At 42.8% G+C, this 14,792-nt stretch overlaps 3 protein-coding genes across 5 annotated transcripts in view; 2 read left to right on the top strand and 1 right to left on the bottom strand.

Annotated features, from left to right (window-relative positions):
• Window positions 1-14,792, bottom strand: part of CD177 (CD177 molecule) — a 203,451-nt gene that overhangs the window by 187,710 nt on the left and 949 nt on the right. For 2 of the 3 annotated variants that reach the window (XM_084961079.1, XM_084961078.1), the window contains exon 2: window positions 5,194-5,245. The exons of the other annotated variant lie outside the window; for it this stretch is intronic. The gene's annotated coding sequence lies outside the window, so the exon portion shown is untranslated. The remainder of the gene's footprint in view (window positions 1-5,193; window positions 5,246-14,792) is intronic. 3 annotated transcript variants of the gene reach the window in all.
• Window positions 341-12,518, top strand: LOC100737180 (C-X-C motif chemokine 17). Its single transcript, XM_021094470.2, has 4 exons — window positions 341-579; window positions 7,616-7,696; window positions 8,520-8,621; window positions 12,254-12,518. The coding sequence occupies exons 1-4, from the start codon at window positions 501-503 to the stop codon at window positions 12,349-12,351; spliced, it is 360 nt and encodes a 119-aa protein (XP_020950129.1). The 5' UTR covers window positions 341-500; the 3' UTR covers window positions 12,352-12,518.
• Window positions 12,254-14,792, top strand: part of LOC146402378 (cell adhesion molecule CEACAM1-like) — a 29,914-nt gene continuing 27,375 nt past the window's right edge. Inside the window, exon 1 of the mRNA XM_084961092.1 lies at window positions 12,254-14,583. The gene's annotated coding sequence lies outside the window, so the exon portion shown is untranslated. The remainder of the gene's footprint in view (window positions 14,584-14,792) is intronic.

Here is a 14,792-nt window from a genome sequence, read left to right as displayed (position 1 = left end):
CTATTGCCGATAATGTGCCAAGGCTGGGAGTCAGGAGGGCAGAGGGGAAGCAGACCGTGTCCTCCTCACTTTGCCAACCCTGAGACTCGCTTTCCTGTCAGAGACTAAGCTAGAAAATGCCACTCAAAGGTATAAGGAAATTCAAACAAGCAGACAGACTGGGGGAAGAAATCCTAGCACGTTGGGGGGTATAGAGGGGGAGGGAAGCAGCGCTGCTGCCAAGTTATCAGTCACCTGCTCAGGTTCTTAAGAGTCTTTCACTTCTTTTGTTTGCCTGGTTTTCCCTCCCAGATTCCGATAAAGCCCATGATCCAACCTGTTACCTAACAAGGCTGGTGGCACTTAGCCCTTCTCACCCTCTAGTGGGAACACTGGCCTGGGATTAAAGCGCAGACCACCAACCCCGAGCCACACACAGCCTGAGCCACCCCAAGGAGTGGGAACCTGTCACACAGTCTTCAAGCGACTTCAAGTGACTTGTCGCAGCACCAACAGGTGGAATGAAAGTTCTAATCGCTTCCCTCCTTCTGTTGCTGCCACTAAGGCTGATGTCCACGGTCTCCAGAAGCCCAAATACAGGTAAAAAAAAAAAATTTTTTTTTAATTTTCTGTGAAAGATAAAAAGGTGGGAGAAATGTGGCAAAACAGAAACGAGCATGACCACACATGCAGTAAAATGCAGCCCCTCTAGGCCTCAGGGACTGGGGGCAAGTTAGCCTTTCTCAATGTCTGTTTGCTCCTTTATAAAAAGGAGAGAACTGTACAGAAATCCAGAGAGGGCTGTGAGAGTTAAAGGGGCGGATGTGTGTGAAAGTGCCTGCAACTGTAGCTGGCGGGGGAGAAGAAAACACAGGCTCCTCAAAGATTTGCCGCCTTACCTCTGCCCCAATCTCTGTGGCAGAGAGCAATGAACCTCCCCAGGGCCAGCCTGGGAGGCGGTGGTGGAGGGCGTTGAAGGTGACTGGACATCTGAAGACAAGAAGTCGGTCCTCCATGACATTCTTTACAGCGCACCAGACGTGTCCCAACCATTTTTAGCGCAACTTCATGGTAAGGTGATGATGAACTAGAAAAATCACACCACCACACAGTACCCATGTTTGAAGCCCTGTTCGCACAGCTCACCTTTGGGTTAGGGGTTCCGAATAAGCACCACTTTTCACTACAGCCAAGTGGCCGAGCCCCTAGCAGGGCAACTGTGCAGAAGGGACCTCATCCCCACGTGTGTGCCCACTGGAGGGGAACATCTCCCCAAGGGCTACTTGAAGGCCAAATAGCTTTGTCACTCAGCATTGACTCGGCCCTAAAGCCACGGCACCCCAATTCCCCCGACTCCACCCCAATTCCAAACGTTCCCTCCCTTACAGAGAGAGCTCTCTGGAAGCCGCTGGCCCCACAGCCCTGGCACTAGACCACCATTCTGGAAGGGAAGGCTTTTCCACCGCTGTGACAGATACCAAGGCTCGAGTCCTCAGGCTGGATTCAAAGCTCCAGCCACGGCTGCCTTTCAGTCCACCCCTCCTCACACTCCCGAGTGCTCTGTGCTCCACTCAGCTAGACCCCGGGGCTGTTCCCCAGCTGGTCTGGTGCTTTCCCAGCTCAACTTTGCTCACACAACCTGCTCCAAACCACCTCCTCCCACAGCCTGCCTTGATTCGCCCCAGGCCCAGACGTGAGCCCTCCCTCCTGTGAACAAGCTTAACTTGACTCTCTGCACTTTTCAAGCTCTGCCTTAGGTAAGCTGAGGTGTTGGTGTGCCTCTCCTACCCCTGGCCCTGCCCTTCTACCCTGCACCCTCCCCATGGCACCTCCCGGTGTATTGTTCCACATCCCTCACACTATCCTGCACGGTGCTCACTAAACATTCGCTAAGTAAAGAAAAAATTTTCAGGTTTCTGAGTTCAAAATGTTGCCCTTAAGGGATTCTAACTCAGTTTCACAGCAGCACTACTGACATTAGGGCTGGATAAATCCCTGTTGTTGGGGGCTGCTCTGCACTTTGTAACCTGTTTAGCAACATTCCTGTGGCCTCTACCTGCTAGAAGCCAATAGCAGCCTCTCCCTTCGCTTCACCCCACCCCCAGTTAACAAATATCTCCAGGCTTTGCCAAAGGTGCCCTGGAGGGGGTACCTATCCCCATTTGAGAGCCACTGTTTATACCAATAATTCTCAAACACAGCAACTCCTTTAGACTCACCTGGACCTTTAGACTCGACTTGAATTCAGGAGAACCATGATCCAAATCCTGGCTCCATCAATTTGCAAGCCTGGACAAGATGCTCAACACTTTTAAGCCTACAGTTTTATCATCTAAAAATGAATAAACTACCACTTAGCATATATAACTGTTTTGAAAAGTAAATGATTGATAATATGAACCTAGTAAGGATTCAAGAAATGAACTGGGTAAAACATCTAAAGTAGCTCCTAAGGCACAAGGGCAATGAGTTGAGGAAAGCTCACTAGGCCGCCAGGTGGCGAAATGACAAACCACAGAGGCTCGGTGGTGGCTGAGCTCAGTTCTTGTTTCCCAAATCTGGTGAGAGGAAATAAGACGTACTCATCCCCACTCAAAATATTCTCAAAATAAAATATAGGAGTTCCCGTCGTGGCGCAGTGGTTAACGAATCCGACTAGGAACCATGGGGTTGCGGGTTCGGTCCCTGCCCTTGCTCGGTGGGTTAACGATCCGGCGTTGCTGTGAGCTGTGGTGTAGGTTGCAGACGTGGCTCGGATCCCACGTTGCTGTGTCTCTGGCGTAGGCCGGTGGCTACAGCTCCGATTCGACCCCTAGCCTGGGAACCTCCATGTGCCCCGGAAACGGCCCAAGAAATAACAAATAGACAAAATAAATAAATAAATAAATAAATAAAATATGATCTTGCCTTATGTCTGAAAATAACCACATATCCATGTTTAAAATGCTTTTCACAGGCAAGTGGAAATTAAAAAAATAACTAAGAACAGATGAAAATGTTAGGAAATTATTTACAATAATAGAATACTCATTATTTATAAGATTACTTATTAATTTTAAAATTACTTATAATAGTAACTTCCATGTATTAAACAGTCCATGTGGCAGGTTTTCCCTAAGCACTTTATACATTCCTCACCGAAATCTAGTCTACTTTTTTAACTTCTCATTTTTCAGACTTAAAAATGTTGTATAAATAATCAGAGCTCCAAAAGATCCAAACTCTACCAAGTTTTTTTTTAAACAACACCATACATAACTATTATCAAAAGCAGAAAATTAGTAATGCTACACAACTATTAGCAAGTGCACAGATTCTCAGATTTTGTTAATCTCGATGGATGTCCTTTTTCTGGTCCAGAATCCAATCCAGGATCCCACACTGAAGAAAGCATCTCTCCTGGTCTCCTCCAATCTAGGGTAGTTTCTCAACCTTCCTTGTTTTTCATGACCTTGATGCTTTTGAAGAGTACCATCAGTTATTTTGCAGAATGTGCCTCAATTTAGGCTTATCTGATGTTTCTGTACGAACAAATTCATATTACACATTTGGGGCACTAATACCACATGCCTTCTCTCATGACAGTGATGTTAAATTTGAACGCCGGTTAAGATGGTGTTGGTAAAGGTACTATTTTCCCATTTCAATAAGTATCTTGTGGAGAGGTACTTTGAGACTATGCAAACAGCCTGTTTCTTTTCATCATACTTTTGCCCATTAATTTTTAAAATTCATTGATGATTCTTGCTTCCAACAAGCATTACCGTGGTCTTAGCAAAATGGTGATTTTCTATTCCATCATTCCTTCTATATTTATTAAGATTCTACTATGTGTAAGAGCTATTCCTTCTCTCCCATTTATCTAGGCATTCAATTATTTATTCATAGAAGTAAAGACACAGGGATATGTATGGATTATAATCTATTACTGAATTTATTTACAATGTTGTTCATATTGTCCCACTGTTGCTCACTAGCCACTGGGCTCAAGGTGGCTTCAATGTCTTTTTGACATATCATTTCCTTTTCTTTTTCTTTTGGGGTGCATGCCCATGGCATGTATAAATTCCCAGGCCAGGGATCAAACTCTCACCATGACAGTGACAACACCAGGTCCTTAACTGCTAGGCCACCAGGGAACTCAGACATGTGATTTCTTTAGCAGTTCCTGAATTTCTCACACCACAAAGATATTCCAAGCTCATCTTGTACTTCCCTTCCCCAGCCCTGAAGTCAGCCATTTCCCCACAGAGTCCTGGTTTCCTTCGTGGGAGAATGATATTCACAAACCTGGGGCATTAGTTATTGTCTGTTGCTACTAGGGCTACTGAATCTGGGCCCTCCGGTGGACAGAACTAGAAAACAGATGATATACACCAATGTACCTTCTTTAGCCCTATTTTACAAATTATGTAAATGAGGCACAGAAATGTTAAGCAACTTGTCCAAAATCACAATGCTAATAAGTAGTGGAACTTAGAAGTCAAAATAATAATAGATCTACCACAAAAACTAACAAATGGAAATAACTTCTTTACAAAGACAAGTGAACAGAAAGCAAGAAGCCTAATATTCCAGCATAAACACTCCCTTTGGAAATAGCTTCCAGGATAACAACCATCGTGTACTGAACACCTGCTTGGGCACCGAGCCTACAGTAGCTCCTTTAGTCCTAACAACACTGCCAGGTAGCTACTAATATCCACTCTGCAAACCAGAGAACCAAAGATTACAGAAGCAAAGTGACTTCTCAAAGACTATATAGTTAAGCAGTTGACCCCAGGTCTGTCTGGATATAAAGTATATGCCCTTTCACTATATCAATATTTTCCAAAACTGATTTTAAATAGAACATGAATTAGCTTCCATTTTAATATTCATATACTTATATCAATGCATGTATAAAAAAATCTAAGCATGTATCAAACCTGTAATCTCAGAGAAAACATTGCTTCGGAAAAAGCTATTTTGTAAATTAACTTTATTTAGAGAAAAAGTTATGAATTAAATAGTGGAAGAGGTGGTATAAGTTATAGCAAAATCATAAAAGTGGTCCAAAAATGTCGGATGTTTGTCATGAAGGACATAATACTATAGTAACGTGCAGCTTCATTTTCAGATTCACCCAGATATTAGGGTCATGTAGGGCTGCAGAAAGAACAACAGAATAAGAGTATTGGACCCAGGTTTTAACTCTAGATGAGTCACCATTACCTTTGTGAAGTTGGACATTTCATTCCCTCTCTCTAGATCTCAGTTTCCTCACCTGAAAATAAAAGAGATAGCGATTTAGTTAATCAGTACAGCTCTTTTAAAAGCAACTTGGTGATGATATCAATAAACATAAGACTGTTCTTAATTTTTGACCCAGTAATTCCATTTTTGGAAATCTTGTCCAAGGCACAAATCCAACATTTGGAAAACAGTTACAAGCACAAAGAAACAATAAATATTGAAAAATAAAACAATCTAAATATTCAGCAATGGAAGAATAGTTAAATAATCTGGAGCACATATTTGAGAATGTTATGCAGTCATTCAAAATGTCTGTAATAAATATTCTAAGACAACACGGGAGCAAGCTTATAAAGTGAGCAAAAGGGAATTGTTCATATACAGTGGTTATCACTATATTTTTTTATAATTGTATGCAGGAAACATGCCAAAATTCCAACAGTTGATAAAGAGTAAAAATTTCTTTATTTGTACTTTATGAATTTTTTTCTAATATAGTTACATTGCATTAAAAGTGAAAAAGAAAAATTTCTCAATGAAGGAGTTCCACTAATAATGTCCAAGATTCCTTCTGGCTCTAATATCCTGTGGCTTTTCGCTAGAACTAGAAGTAGAGGTCAGGAGAAAGTGAAATATGAGAAAACTTCAGATGGCAAGGACTATGCCTATTGAGATGAACACCACTCAAAACCGGGCATGAGGACATCTGGAAACAGCACTTGGGGAAATGATGCAATACTCTCCATCTGTGTGGCAAAAAGGGCATGAGTCTGGGAAACAAGAGAGTTGGACTGAACCAGATGCTGCTCTAAGGGCCCTCTCTGGACAACTTGTCTGTCTGCTTATCAAACAAACATTTACCATGAGTCAGGAGCCAGGGAACTGAATAACTACTGAGCCAGAGCCCAGTGAGGAAGAAAGATGTTTACTTTACTAGGACTGCCAAACAAAATACCACAGACTGGATGGCTTAAACAACAGCAAATTATTTTCTCACAATTCTGGAGCCTGGAAGTCCAAGATCATGGTGTCAGAAGTTTGCTTTCTTCTGAGGCCTCTCTCCTTAGCTCACAGATAGCCATCTCTTTGCTATAACCTCACCTGGTCATTCCTCTGGGCATGTACATGCCTGGTGTTTCCTTGTGTGCCCAAATCTCTTCTTATAAGGATTCCAGACAGACTGGATTAGCGCCCAACATAAGGGCCTTATTTTAATTTGTGCCTGTAAAGGCCCTATCTCCAAACACAGTCATTCTGAGTTATTTATTTTTATTTTTTGAGGGATCTCCATACTATTGTCAATAGAGGCTGGTCCATTTTACACTGCCATTGACAGTAGTGCCGTAACTCTTTTTATTTTATTTATTTATTTATTTTTTTGTCTTTTCATGGCCACACATGCAGCATATGGAGTTTCCCAGGCTAGGGGTCTAATTGGAGCTGTAGCTGCCAGCCTATGCCATAGCCACAGCAAAGTGGGATATGAGCTGGGTTTGCAACCTACACCACAGCTCACAGCAACACCAGATCCTTAACCCACTGAGCAAGGCAAGGGATTGAACCTGCATCCTCACAGATACTAGTCAGATTCCTTTCCGCTGAGCCACAATAGGAACTCCCATTCTGAGTTATTAAGGTTTATGGCTCCATTGAGTTTTAGGGGGACACACTCAGTCCACAACACATTTCAAAAAATAAACAGTAAGTGTAATTTGCAGTGATAGCTACATTCAAACAGGATAAAGGAACATGTGATGCCACATTAGGTCTGGCAGGAAGTAGCAATTCCTGCACAGAGGAAGCATCATCTGGACCCAGTTCTAGACCAGAATCTCTATAAATCACCATTTTTGATTGTCACAAAAATATCTTAGGTATCACAAAATGGGAATAAGATAGCATCAGGTAATAAGATAGGCTTGAATGGAGTTCCAAAGAGGAATGGATTTGTGCCAGAGGAACAGAGGTAAATACCATTCTCTTGCAGTTAGTTGAACTGGGATTATGGATACAAATACAACCAAATGTGGCGGTCAGGTGAAGTTCCTGACTTCTTTAAGGAATAATCTACTCCTTGTTCTCATTCCTTAAGTCATGAGAATTTTAATGTGTGTAGGGGAGATCTTAACGGGGGAATGTTGTAAGGTCTTGATTAACCCCTACCTTCTGTCCTCTCTCCTATCCAAAAGCCATTATTTCTCCATCTGGTTCCAGCTAATCTTTTCTCTAGGCCAGATTTTAAACCTCAATTTTTTACCTATTTAAATACTAGTCTCTCGAAGTACCCTAGTTCCCTGAGTGAAAAAGGAAAAGCAAAGGAGATGCACTGAAAAAATGTGGACCATTTGTCTTGGTCTCTTCTTCATCCAGTGCCTGGAAGTGACCTGTTTCCTTCTGACAGGAATCGCCAGAGGCCATAGGGACCCACGGCAGGCTTCTGGGAAGTGGCTCCAGGAAGATGTCCAAGAATGTGAGTGCAAAGGTCAGTAATTCAACATTGACAACAGTGATGCACCATCAAGATCCCAACTTGCTCCCTGGGTCCCTCCGAGACCAGAGCAGATGTTATCTGAGCTGACCTCACCCTGTTCCCTCTCCACCAGCCCATCACATGAAGCACCAACACTTATTTCCTTCCTGAGTCTCAAGCAAGTGCTGGACTCCTGCCAGGTCCAGGAAAAGCTGGCTGACTCTCTGGCTGCCCTCCTCTTATCCTTTTCCCCAACATCCCAGGGCCGCAGTCAAAGACCTTCTTGGACCTCATTCTCAACCTTATTTCACTCACACGTAAGACTGAAATCAAGAGGCAAAAGGGGAGTTCCTGCTGTGGCGCAAGGGGATCAGTGGCATCTTGGGAGTTCTGGGACACAGGATCGATTCCCGGCCCAGGATGATGGGTTAAGGGTCTGGCATTGCTGCAGATTTGGCCTAGGTGGCAACTGCAGCTCTGATCCCTGGCCTGGGAACTCCACATGAGGAAAAAAAAAAAAAAGAGGGAAAATGTCTTGCTTGAAGTAAAGCAGCCACTAAAAGGCAGACACGTATGTCTTAGTCCTCATTTTTCAGTCTTCCTAATGATACCCTGATGCCTCTTCCAAATCTGCCACCGAATTCTTGCCCAGAGAGGTCAGGCAAAACAATCTAGAAACGCTGGTGCTCATACAACTGGATATCTCCATTGTTCTATGTTGACCTTTTTCCACACTCACTGCAGTATGAAAAAGAACTGAGAGGCAAGAAAGACGGCAGGTAAAGCCCTGCCTCAAACATATTCACCCTCCTAAGCAGAAACCCCCTTATTTCAGATTGGTTCCTGAGAGCCCCTAGAAGAAAATTCATGACAGCACATGGGCTGCCGAAGAAGCCATGTCCCTGTGACCATTTCAAGGGCAGAGTGAAGAAAACCAGTAAGTTGCAAAAGAATGACCTTCCTTAAACCAGAGTCACTGTGGAATCAACTAGGGGTGAAGCAGGGGTGGAGAAGAGACAAGAGAAATGAAATGAAGACCAGGATAAACACACAGCTCAGCCCTTTCTACTCAGTGTCAACTTGTGGGGAAATAGGAAGAGCAAGAAAAGCAAAACACAATTCTTTTATGACTAGAGAAGCTTAACCCAATTCTTTAATGATACCATGCCATTGCTTATCAAAGTGGAGGGAGTCAGGGCTGTTGGGGACCTGTTCATAGATCTCTGACAGTGACACCAGTGTCGGTGTCAAACAGAATTTGATTCCTCCATAGTCTAGGTATAATTAAATGTCATATAAAAAGTATATTGGTGGAGTTCCCTGGTGATCTATTGGGTTAAAGAAACAGTGTTGTCACTGCTGTGGCACAGGTTGGATCCCTGAGATGGGAAATTCTGCACAGGGCAGGCACAGCTGAAAAAAAGTATATTGGCAAATGTTAAACTGATATTATGCTGTTATGAAGAAAAAGATAAATCTAGATCATTATCACAAATGATGGAAATAAAATACAACATAATAATACCTATCAAAAATTTAAATGTGTGTACTTTTTACCTAGTAATCTCACTTCAAGGAACCCTTATTATAAGGAGTTCTCTTGTGGTGTAGTGGGTTAAGGATTGTCACTGCAGTGGCTTGGGTCAGTACTGTGACATTAGTTCCATCCCTGGCCTGGGAACTTCCACATGCCATGGGCAAAGCCAAAAACAACAACAACAATAAAAAAGAAATCTCTTATTATAAATACCAGCATGGATAGTCAAAAATTTTGTACGAGAATATGAATTATAGCAGATTTTGTATTGACAAATATAATCATTTCACAATGTATACAAATATCGAACCATCATGTTGTACACCTGAAACTAATATAATGTTGATGTCAATATAAGGTTAGATTTCAATAAAAAAATTTCATCAAGAGGAGTTCCCGTGGTGGCGCAGTGGTTAACGAATCCGACTAGGAACCATGAGGTTGCGGGTTCGATCCCTGCCCTTGCTCAGTGGGTTAATGATCCAGCGTTGCCGTGAGCTGTGGTGTAGGTTGCAGACACCACAGCTCACGGATCCCACGTTGCTGTGGCTCTGGCGTAGGCCGGTGGCTATAGCTCCGATTCAACCCCTAGCCTGGGAACCTCCATATGCCGAGGGAGCGGCCCAAGAAATAGCAACAATAACAACAACAACAACAACAAAAAGACAAAAAAAAGACAAAAAAAAAATTTCATCAAGAGGAGTTCCCTTCATAGCGGTTAACAAACCCAACTAGGATCCATGAGGATGCAGGTTCGATCCCTGGCCTCGCTCAGTGGGTTAAGGATCTAGTGTTGTCGTGAGCTGTGGTGTAGGTCACAGATGCAGCTCGGATCCCACATTGCTGTGGCTGTGGCATAGGCTGGAAGCTGCAGCTCTGATTAGACCCCCATCTTGGGAACCTCCATATGCCGAAGGTGCAGCCCTAAAAAATACCCCCAATTTTTTTTTTCATCAAGAACAAATTGGGCAATTCTGCAGTTGTCAAAAATAATTAGACAGATCATCATACATTGATTGGAAAGTTATCTACAATATATTAAGTGAAAAAAGATGCAGAAACCCTCTATTTCAAACCCATCACAAAAATAAATTTCAGTGATTTAAAGATCGACATTTGAAAGGCAAACTTTTTTTTTGACTGCACCTATGGGCTCCAGAAGTTCCTGGGCCAGGAATCAAATTTGGGCCACAGGAGTGACAATCAGATCCTTTTAACCATTAGGCAATGAGGGAAATCCCTGAAAGACAAACTGATAAGGGAATATAGCAGAATATATTCATGACCTTGGGGTAGAAAAGGATTTCTTTTTCTTTTTTTTTTTTTTTTTTTTTTTTTTGTCTTTTGTCTTTTTGGTGGTTGTTGTTGTTATTGTTGCTATTTCTTGGGCCGCTCCCGCGGCATATGGAGGTTCCCAGGCTAGGGGTCGAATCGGAGCTGTAGCCACCGGCCTACACCAGAGCCACAGCAACGCGGGATCCGAGCCGCGTCTGCAATCTATACCACAGCTCACGGCAACGCCAGATCGTTAACCCACTGAGCAAGGGCAGGGACCAAACTCGAAACCTCATGGTTCCTAGTCGGATTCGTTAACCACTGCGCCACGACGGGAACTCCGAAAAGGATTTCTTAAACAAAATAGAAAAAGTATAAATCGTAAAGGAAAAGATTAACAAAGCTGACTTCACTGAAATTAAGAAAATTTGGTCATCAAAAGAATAAAATGACAATCTACAGAGTAGAGATATGTCTACAACTTTTAATACTGACAAAGGATTAATAGTCAGAATATGTAAAGAATTCCTATAGATCAATGAGAGGAAGGCAGGTAACACAACAAATAGGCAAAAGACTTGAATAAGCACTTCAGAGACAGGAAATCCAAATAGCTAACAAACATGGGAAGTGACCATCAAGTTTACTAGTAACTAGGAGAATATGAGTTAAGCCCAAACAGAGATCACTCTACATCATCAGATTAGCAACAACTTTAAAGTCTGACAATACCAAGTACTGGCAGAGAGTAGAAAAGAGAAACTTTCAGCTCCTGTTGATGAGAATATAAATTGGTAAAGCACTTTGAAAAAGTGCTGGTAGTTACCTACTAAAGTTTAAGCTCTGTGACCAAGAAATTCCACTCTTAGACTATATACTCAAAAGGAATGCATGCTTATGTACACCGGGAGACATGAACAAGGATTTCATAGCAGCATTATTTACAAATATCCCAAACTGAAAATTGGCCAATGAATAAATAAATAATAGTATAATTGAATATTGCATGTCTGTGAGAATGAACAATAATAAAATGACCTAAATGAATGTAACAAATATAATGTTCAGTAAAAGAAAAAAATGAGAATAGTTATAGCATGACTTCACATACATAAAGTTAAAGAATAAATAAAATTAAACTAACTTATTTAAAATGTATAGGCAGATGGTAAAACCATAAAGAAAAAAAAATATATTAACACAGCAAAAGCCAGGATTACCTACGTGATGGGGAAAGGGAAGGTAGTGATCAGAAAAGGAGGAGAGTTGCTGTTAGTATTTTCTTTCCAGGCCTGGGTAGTAGTTTCATGAATACTTCTTTGTAACCATTTATTGAACTGCAAATTTAAGCCTTACGGACTTATACAGATGTATAATGCAGTAATAAAAGATTTGTTAAAGGAACACAACAAAACAATGTGTATAATATAAGCTCATTTTTGTTTTTAGGAGTAAACTATTATGTTTATATACAAAAATATATGGAGCAAACCAGTAAGAATAGTTAGCTCTGAGAAATGGGGAATGGAGGCTGGGGTTGGGGCATCTTTAACTTTTTACTAGATATATTTTTTATTTTAATATTTTTCACTACATTAGCCTTACTTTTAACATTTTAAAAGCTCTCATGAAAACTGAATTTTTAAAATGTTTTTATACAGAAGAAATTGGTACATTATAAATCAGCTATACTTTAATTAAAAAATAGAGCAAAAAAATGTTTTTAACAGTTGTCTCTCCCTTTTCTTTTCACCTAGGACACCAAAGACACCACAAGAAGCAAAACAAGCCCTCCAGAGCCTGCCAGCAATTTCTCAGACGATGCCAGCTGGAGAGCTTTTCTCTGCCTTTATAGGAGCTCTGAGAGCCCACCTTCCTGATGAAACACTGTCAGTCAACAAGGCAGTGAGCACACCTAGAAGATGCTCTTCTCCCGCCTCAAGCTCCCCACCCCTGTCCCTGCTTCCTAAATCATTCCACTGTTCTCAAAAAGCATTTTCCCCAAGATTATTGCTCCCTGGAGTGCCTTCTTCTCTTGTCAGTCTTTTCCTGGGGCTTCTCCTTACCCAGCTTAAACTTACTTACCTGAAAGAAACCAGGAGTCCCCAGTTGCTTAGCTGACCTTAAATATAACCAAGCAAGTAGCAAACAAAAGGCAACAAATATATTTAAATGTAATAAGTCAAAATCATTTTCAATTAGGGTCTAGAAATGTACATTCGATCCAGATGACCCACTTTACCCTGTTCACTCCAAACTCAATCCAGATTATACGCACATCCAATACTACCCTCAATCTCTCTCCACTGCCCAATTTTTTATTCTTTAATTCATTCAACAAAATTTTCGGAGGTAAGAGCTAGGTAAGGCAAAGAAAGAAGTTAAAGCAATGAATCAAACATAGTCTTACTAAAGATAACATAGGTTAAAAAAAAAAAACCTGGCACAGTTTTCTTAGCACGTAAAACCTCTCCATTATTTATCCTCCTCATCATCATCATCAATGGTCATCTGACACTGTAAACTTCCAATCTAGTAAAGGAGACATATGCAGAGGCATAGTTCAAGGCTAGAAACTGATGTGAACGATCTCAAGTGCCGTTGAAAAGGGCTTCAAGCTGAAGAAATAGGAGGATATCTTTTTTAACATGAGAATAAAATGGTCAGAATGATAATATAAGGAAATAAAGGTGGCAACCATCTGAAAGAATGATTTAAGAGGGAAAAATTACAACAGTTTATCCTGCTTTCCCCTCTGACCCTCTCCTCAAACATCAGAAGTAGAGAATATAAAAGGAACACTGATCAGAATCTGGCTTCTGTCATCCAGATGAAACAGAGGACTAAGTTGGAATGCTGGCCTTAGGAGAAGAAACTTTTTAACTGAGCGGTGAGTGGGATGGAGTTCATTTAAGACACAATCCCTCTGGTAGGAGACTGTTGGGCCCTCAGCTTCCATCTGTTCATAATCCCTCCTCCCACAGCAGGAGGCACAGAGTGATTCACTTGGTACAGGAGTGGGGCACTAGCAGTGGTTGGCCCACTTGCCAACTGCCTTCAAAAGGAAGACCAGGGATACCAGAGTGAAGGAGTGGAACCCCAAGGGAGGTGCCCTCATGAGTAACCAATGAGGGATCTGCGACCAAGGAGGCCTGTGGGGGCCCAGAGGTATGAAGCCTGGGAGGTCAGCATCTCCCATGAGGGACATACAACAGTGGAGCCAGGTTCTAATCAGTATCTGGGCCACTGGGAACCTGAGCCACACCAGACACTAATCGCCCAACCGGACCCTGGGCCAGAAAAACAGCCACAGCCAAGCCAGCATCTAAGGATCAGCAGGGACCCAATATACTCCTCACTCAGCAGGAGCCTCTTGCCCAAAATGAAGCTGAATCCCAGCAGGAACCTCAAGCCCAACAAAAATCTGCTTTGTAGCAGGAATTTCTTGCCCCACAGGAACCTGCACCTCAGCAGTCACCCCCCCCCCGCCCCCCATCCAAAAGATGCCCTTCATGAAAGAGGAAGCTGCTTCACAGCACAGACCTGGGCCAGCAAAAGAATCTAGAAATCAACAGGAGCCAGAATTGAGAGAGGGACCTGGAGCCCAGCCACGACCTGGCCTGTAGAGACACCTCCAGCTCAACAAGAAGCTGGATCAACACCTCTGGCCAAGCCGGGACTAGGACCCTCAAATGGACCACCAGCCCAGACTAAACCTGTATCCCAAGACAGCCGGCAACAGTCAGACCCTACAGCCCCAGCACACAGCTCCAGCTCAGGGAGCCAGATCCCAGCAGGGATTTTTGGCCCAGTGGAGATTTCTATCAAAACCAAACCAACCATCCTACAGAGACCCGCCTCAGAGTGGAAGATATTTCTTGAATGGGTCACAGATTCTGGTGCAGATTCATTACTGGGGTCCACATTAGACAACAATTCGCCAGCTCAGGGGATGGCACAGTGGCCCAGAGAATGAAGTTGGCCTTCAAGGGAAAACCTGGTTAGGAAGTGACATCAGGATTTGGTGGGATGCCAGCACTCAAGAAGAAAACCAGAGGCCAGAACCCCCGACACTACCGGAACACAGGTGAGTTGACCTTGGAGGCACGGAGGCCTCCCAGGGACCGTCCTTCTTTAGGTCAAGAAGGACTAAGACCTACCAGAATGTCAGGTGAGCTCAGGTCCTGCCACACACAGATCAACAGCCCCATCTGATGGAGGAGGAAGCTGAGGCCTAGAGAAGACAAGGATGGTGCAGGAGGCTGGGCGGTGAGGGGCTGGCCACGCCAGGATCCC

The sequence above is a fragment of the Sus scrofa genome, chromosome 6 (assembly GCF_054392235.1).
Source record: "Sus scrofa isolate SSC_HxYL_T2T_F1_AM1 chromosome 6, Sscrofa_HxYL_maternal_Yorkshire_Landrace_v2.0, whole genome shotgun sequence".
Classification (NCBI taxonomy): Eukaryota; Metazoa; Chordata; class Mammalia; order Artiodactyla; family Suidae; genus Sus; species Sus scrofa.
This window is presented reverse-complemented; position numbering and strand designations above follow the sequence as displayed.

Bases quoted from the DNA above. Each gene is read 5' to 3' on its own strand.
- LOC100737180 (XM_021094470.2), top strand. From the start codon at position 501: ATGAAAGTTCTAATCGCTTCCCTCCTTCTGTTGCTGCCACTAAGGCTG. The intron at 580-7,615 runs GTAAAAAAAAAA...TCCTTCTGACAG, and splicing joins CTCCAGAAGCCCAAATACAG to GAATCGCCAGAGGCCATAGG. The intron at 8,622-12,253 runs GTAAGTTGCAAA...CTTTTCACCTAG, and splicing joins GGGCAGAGTGAAGAAAACCA to GACACCAAAGACACCACAAG.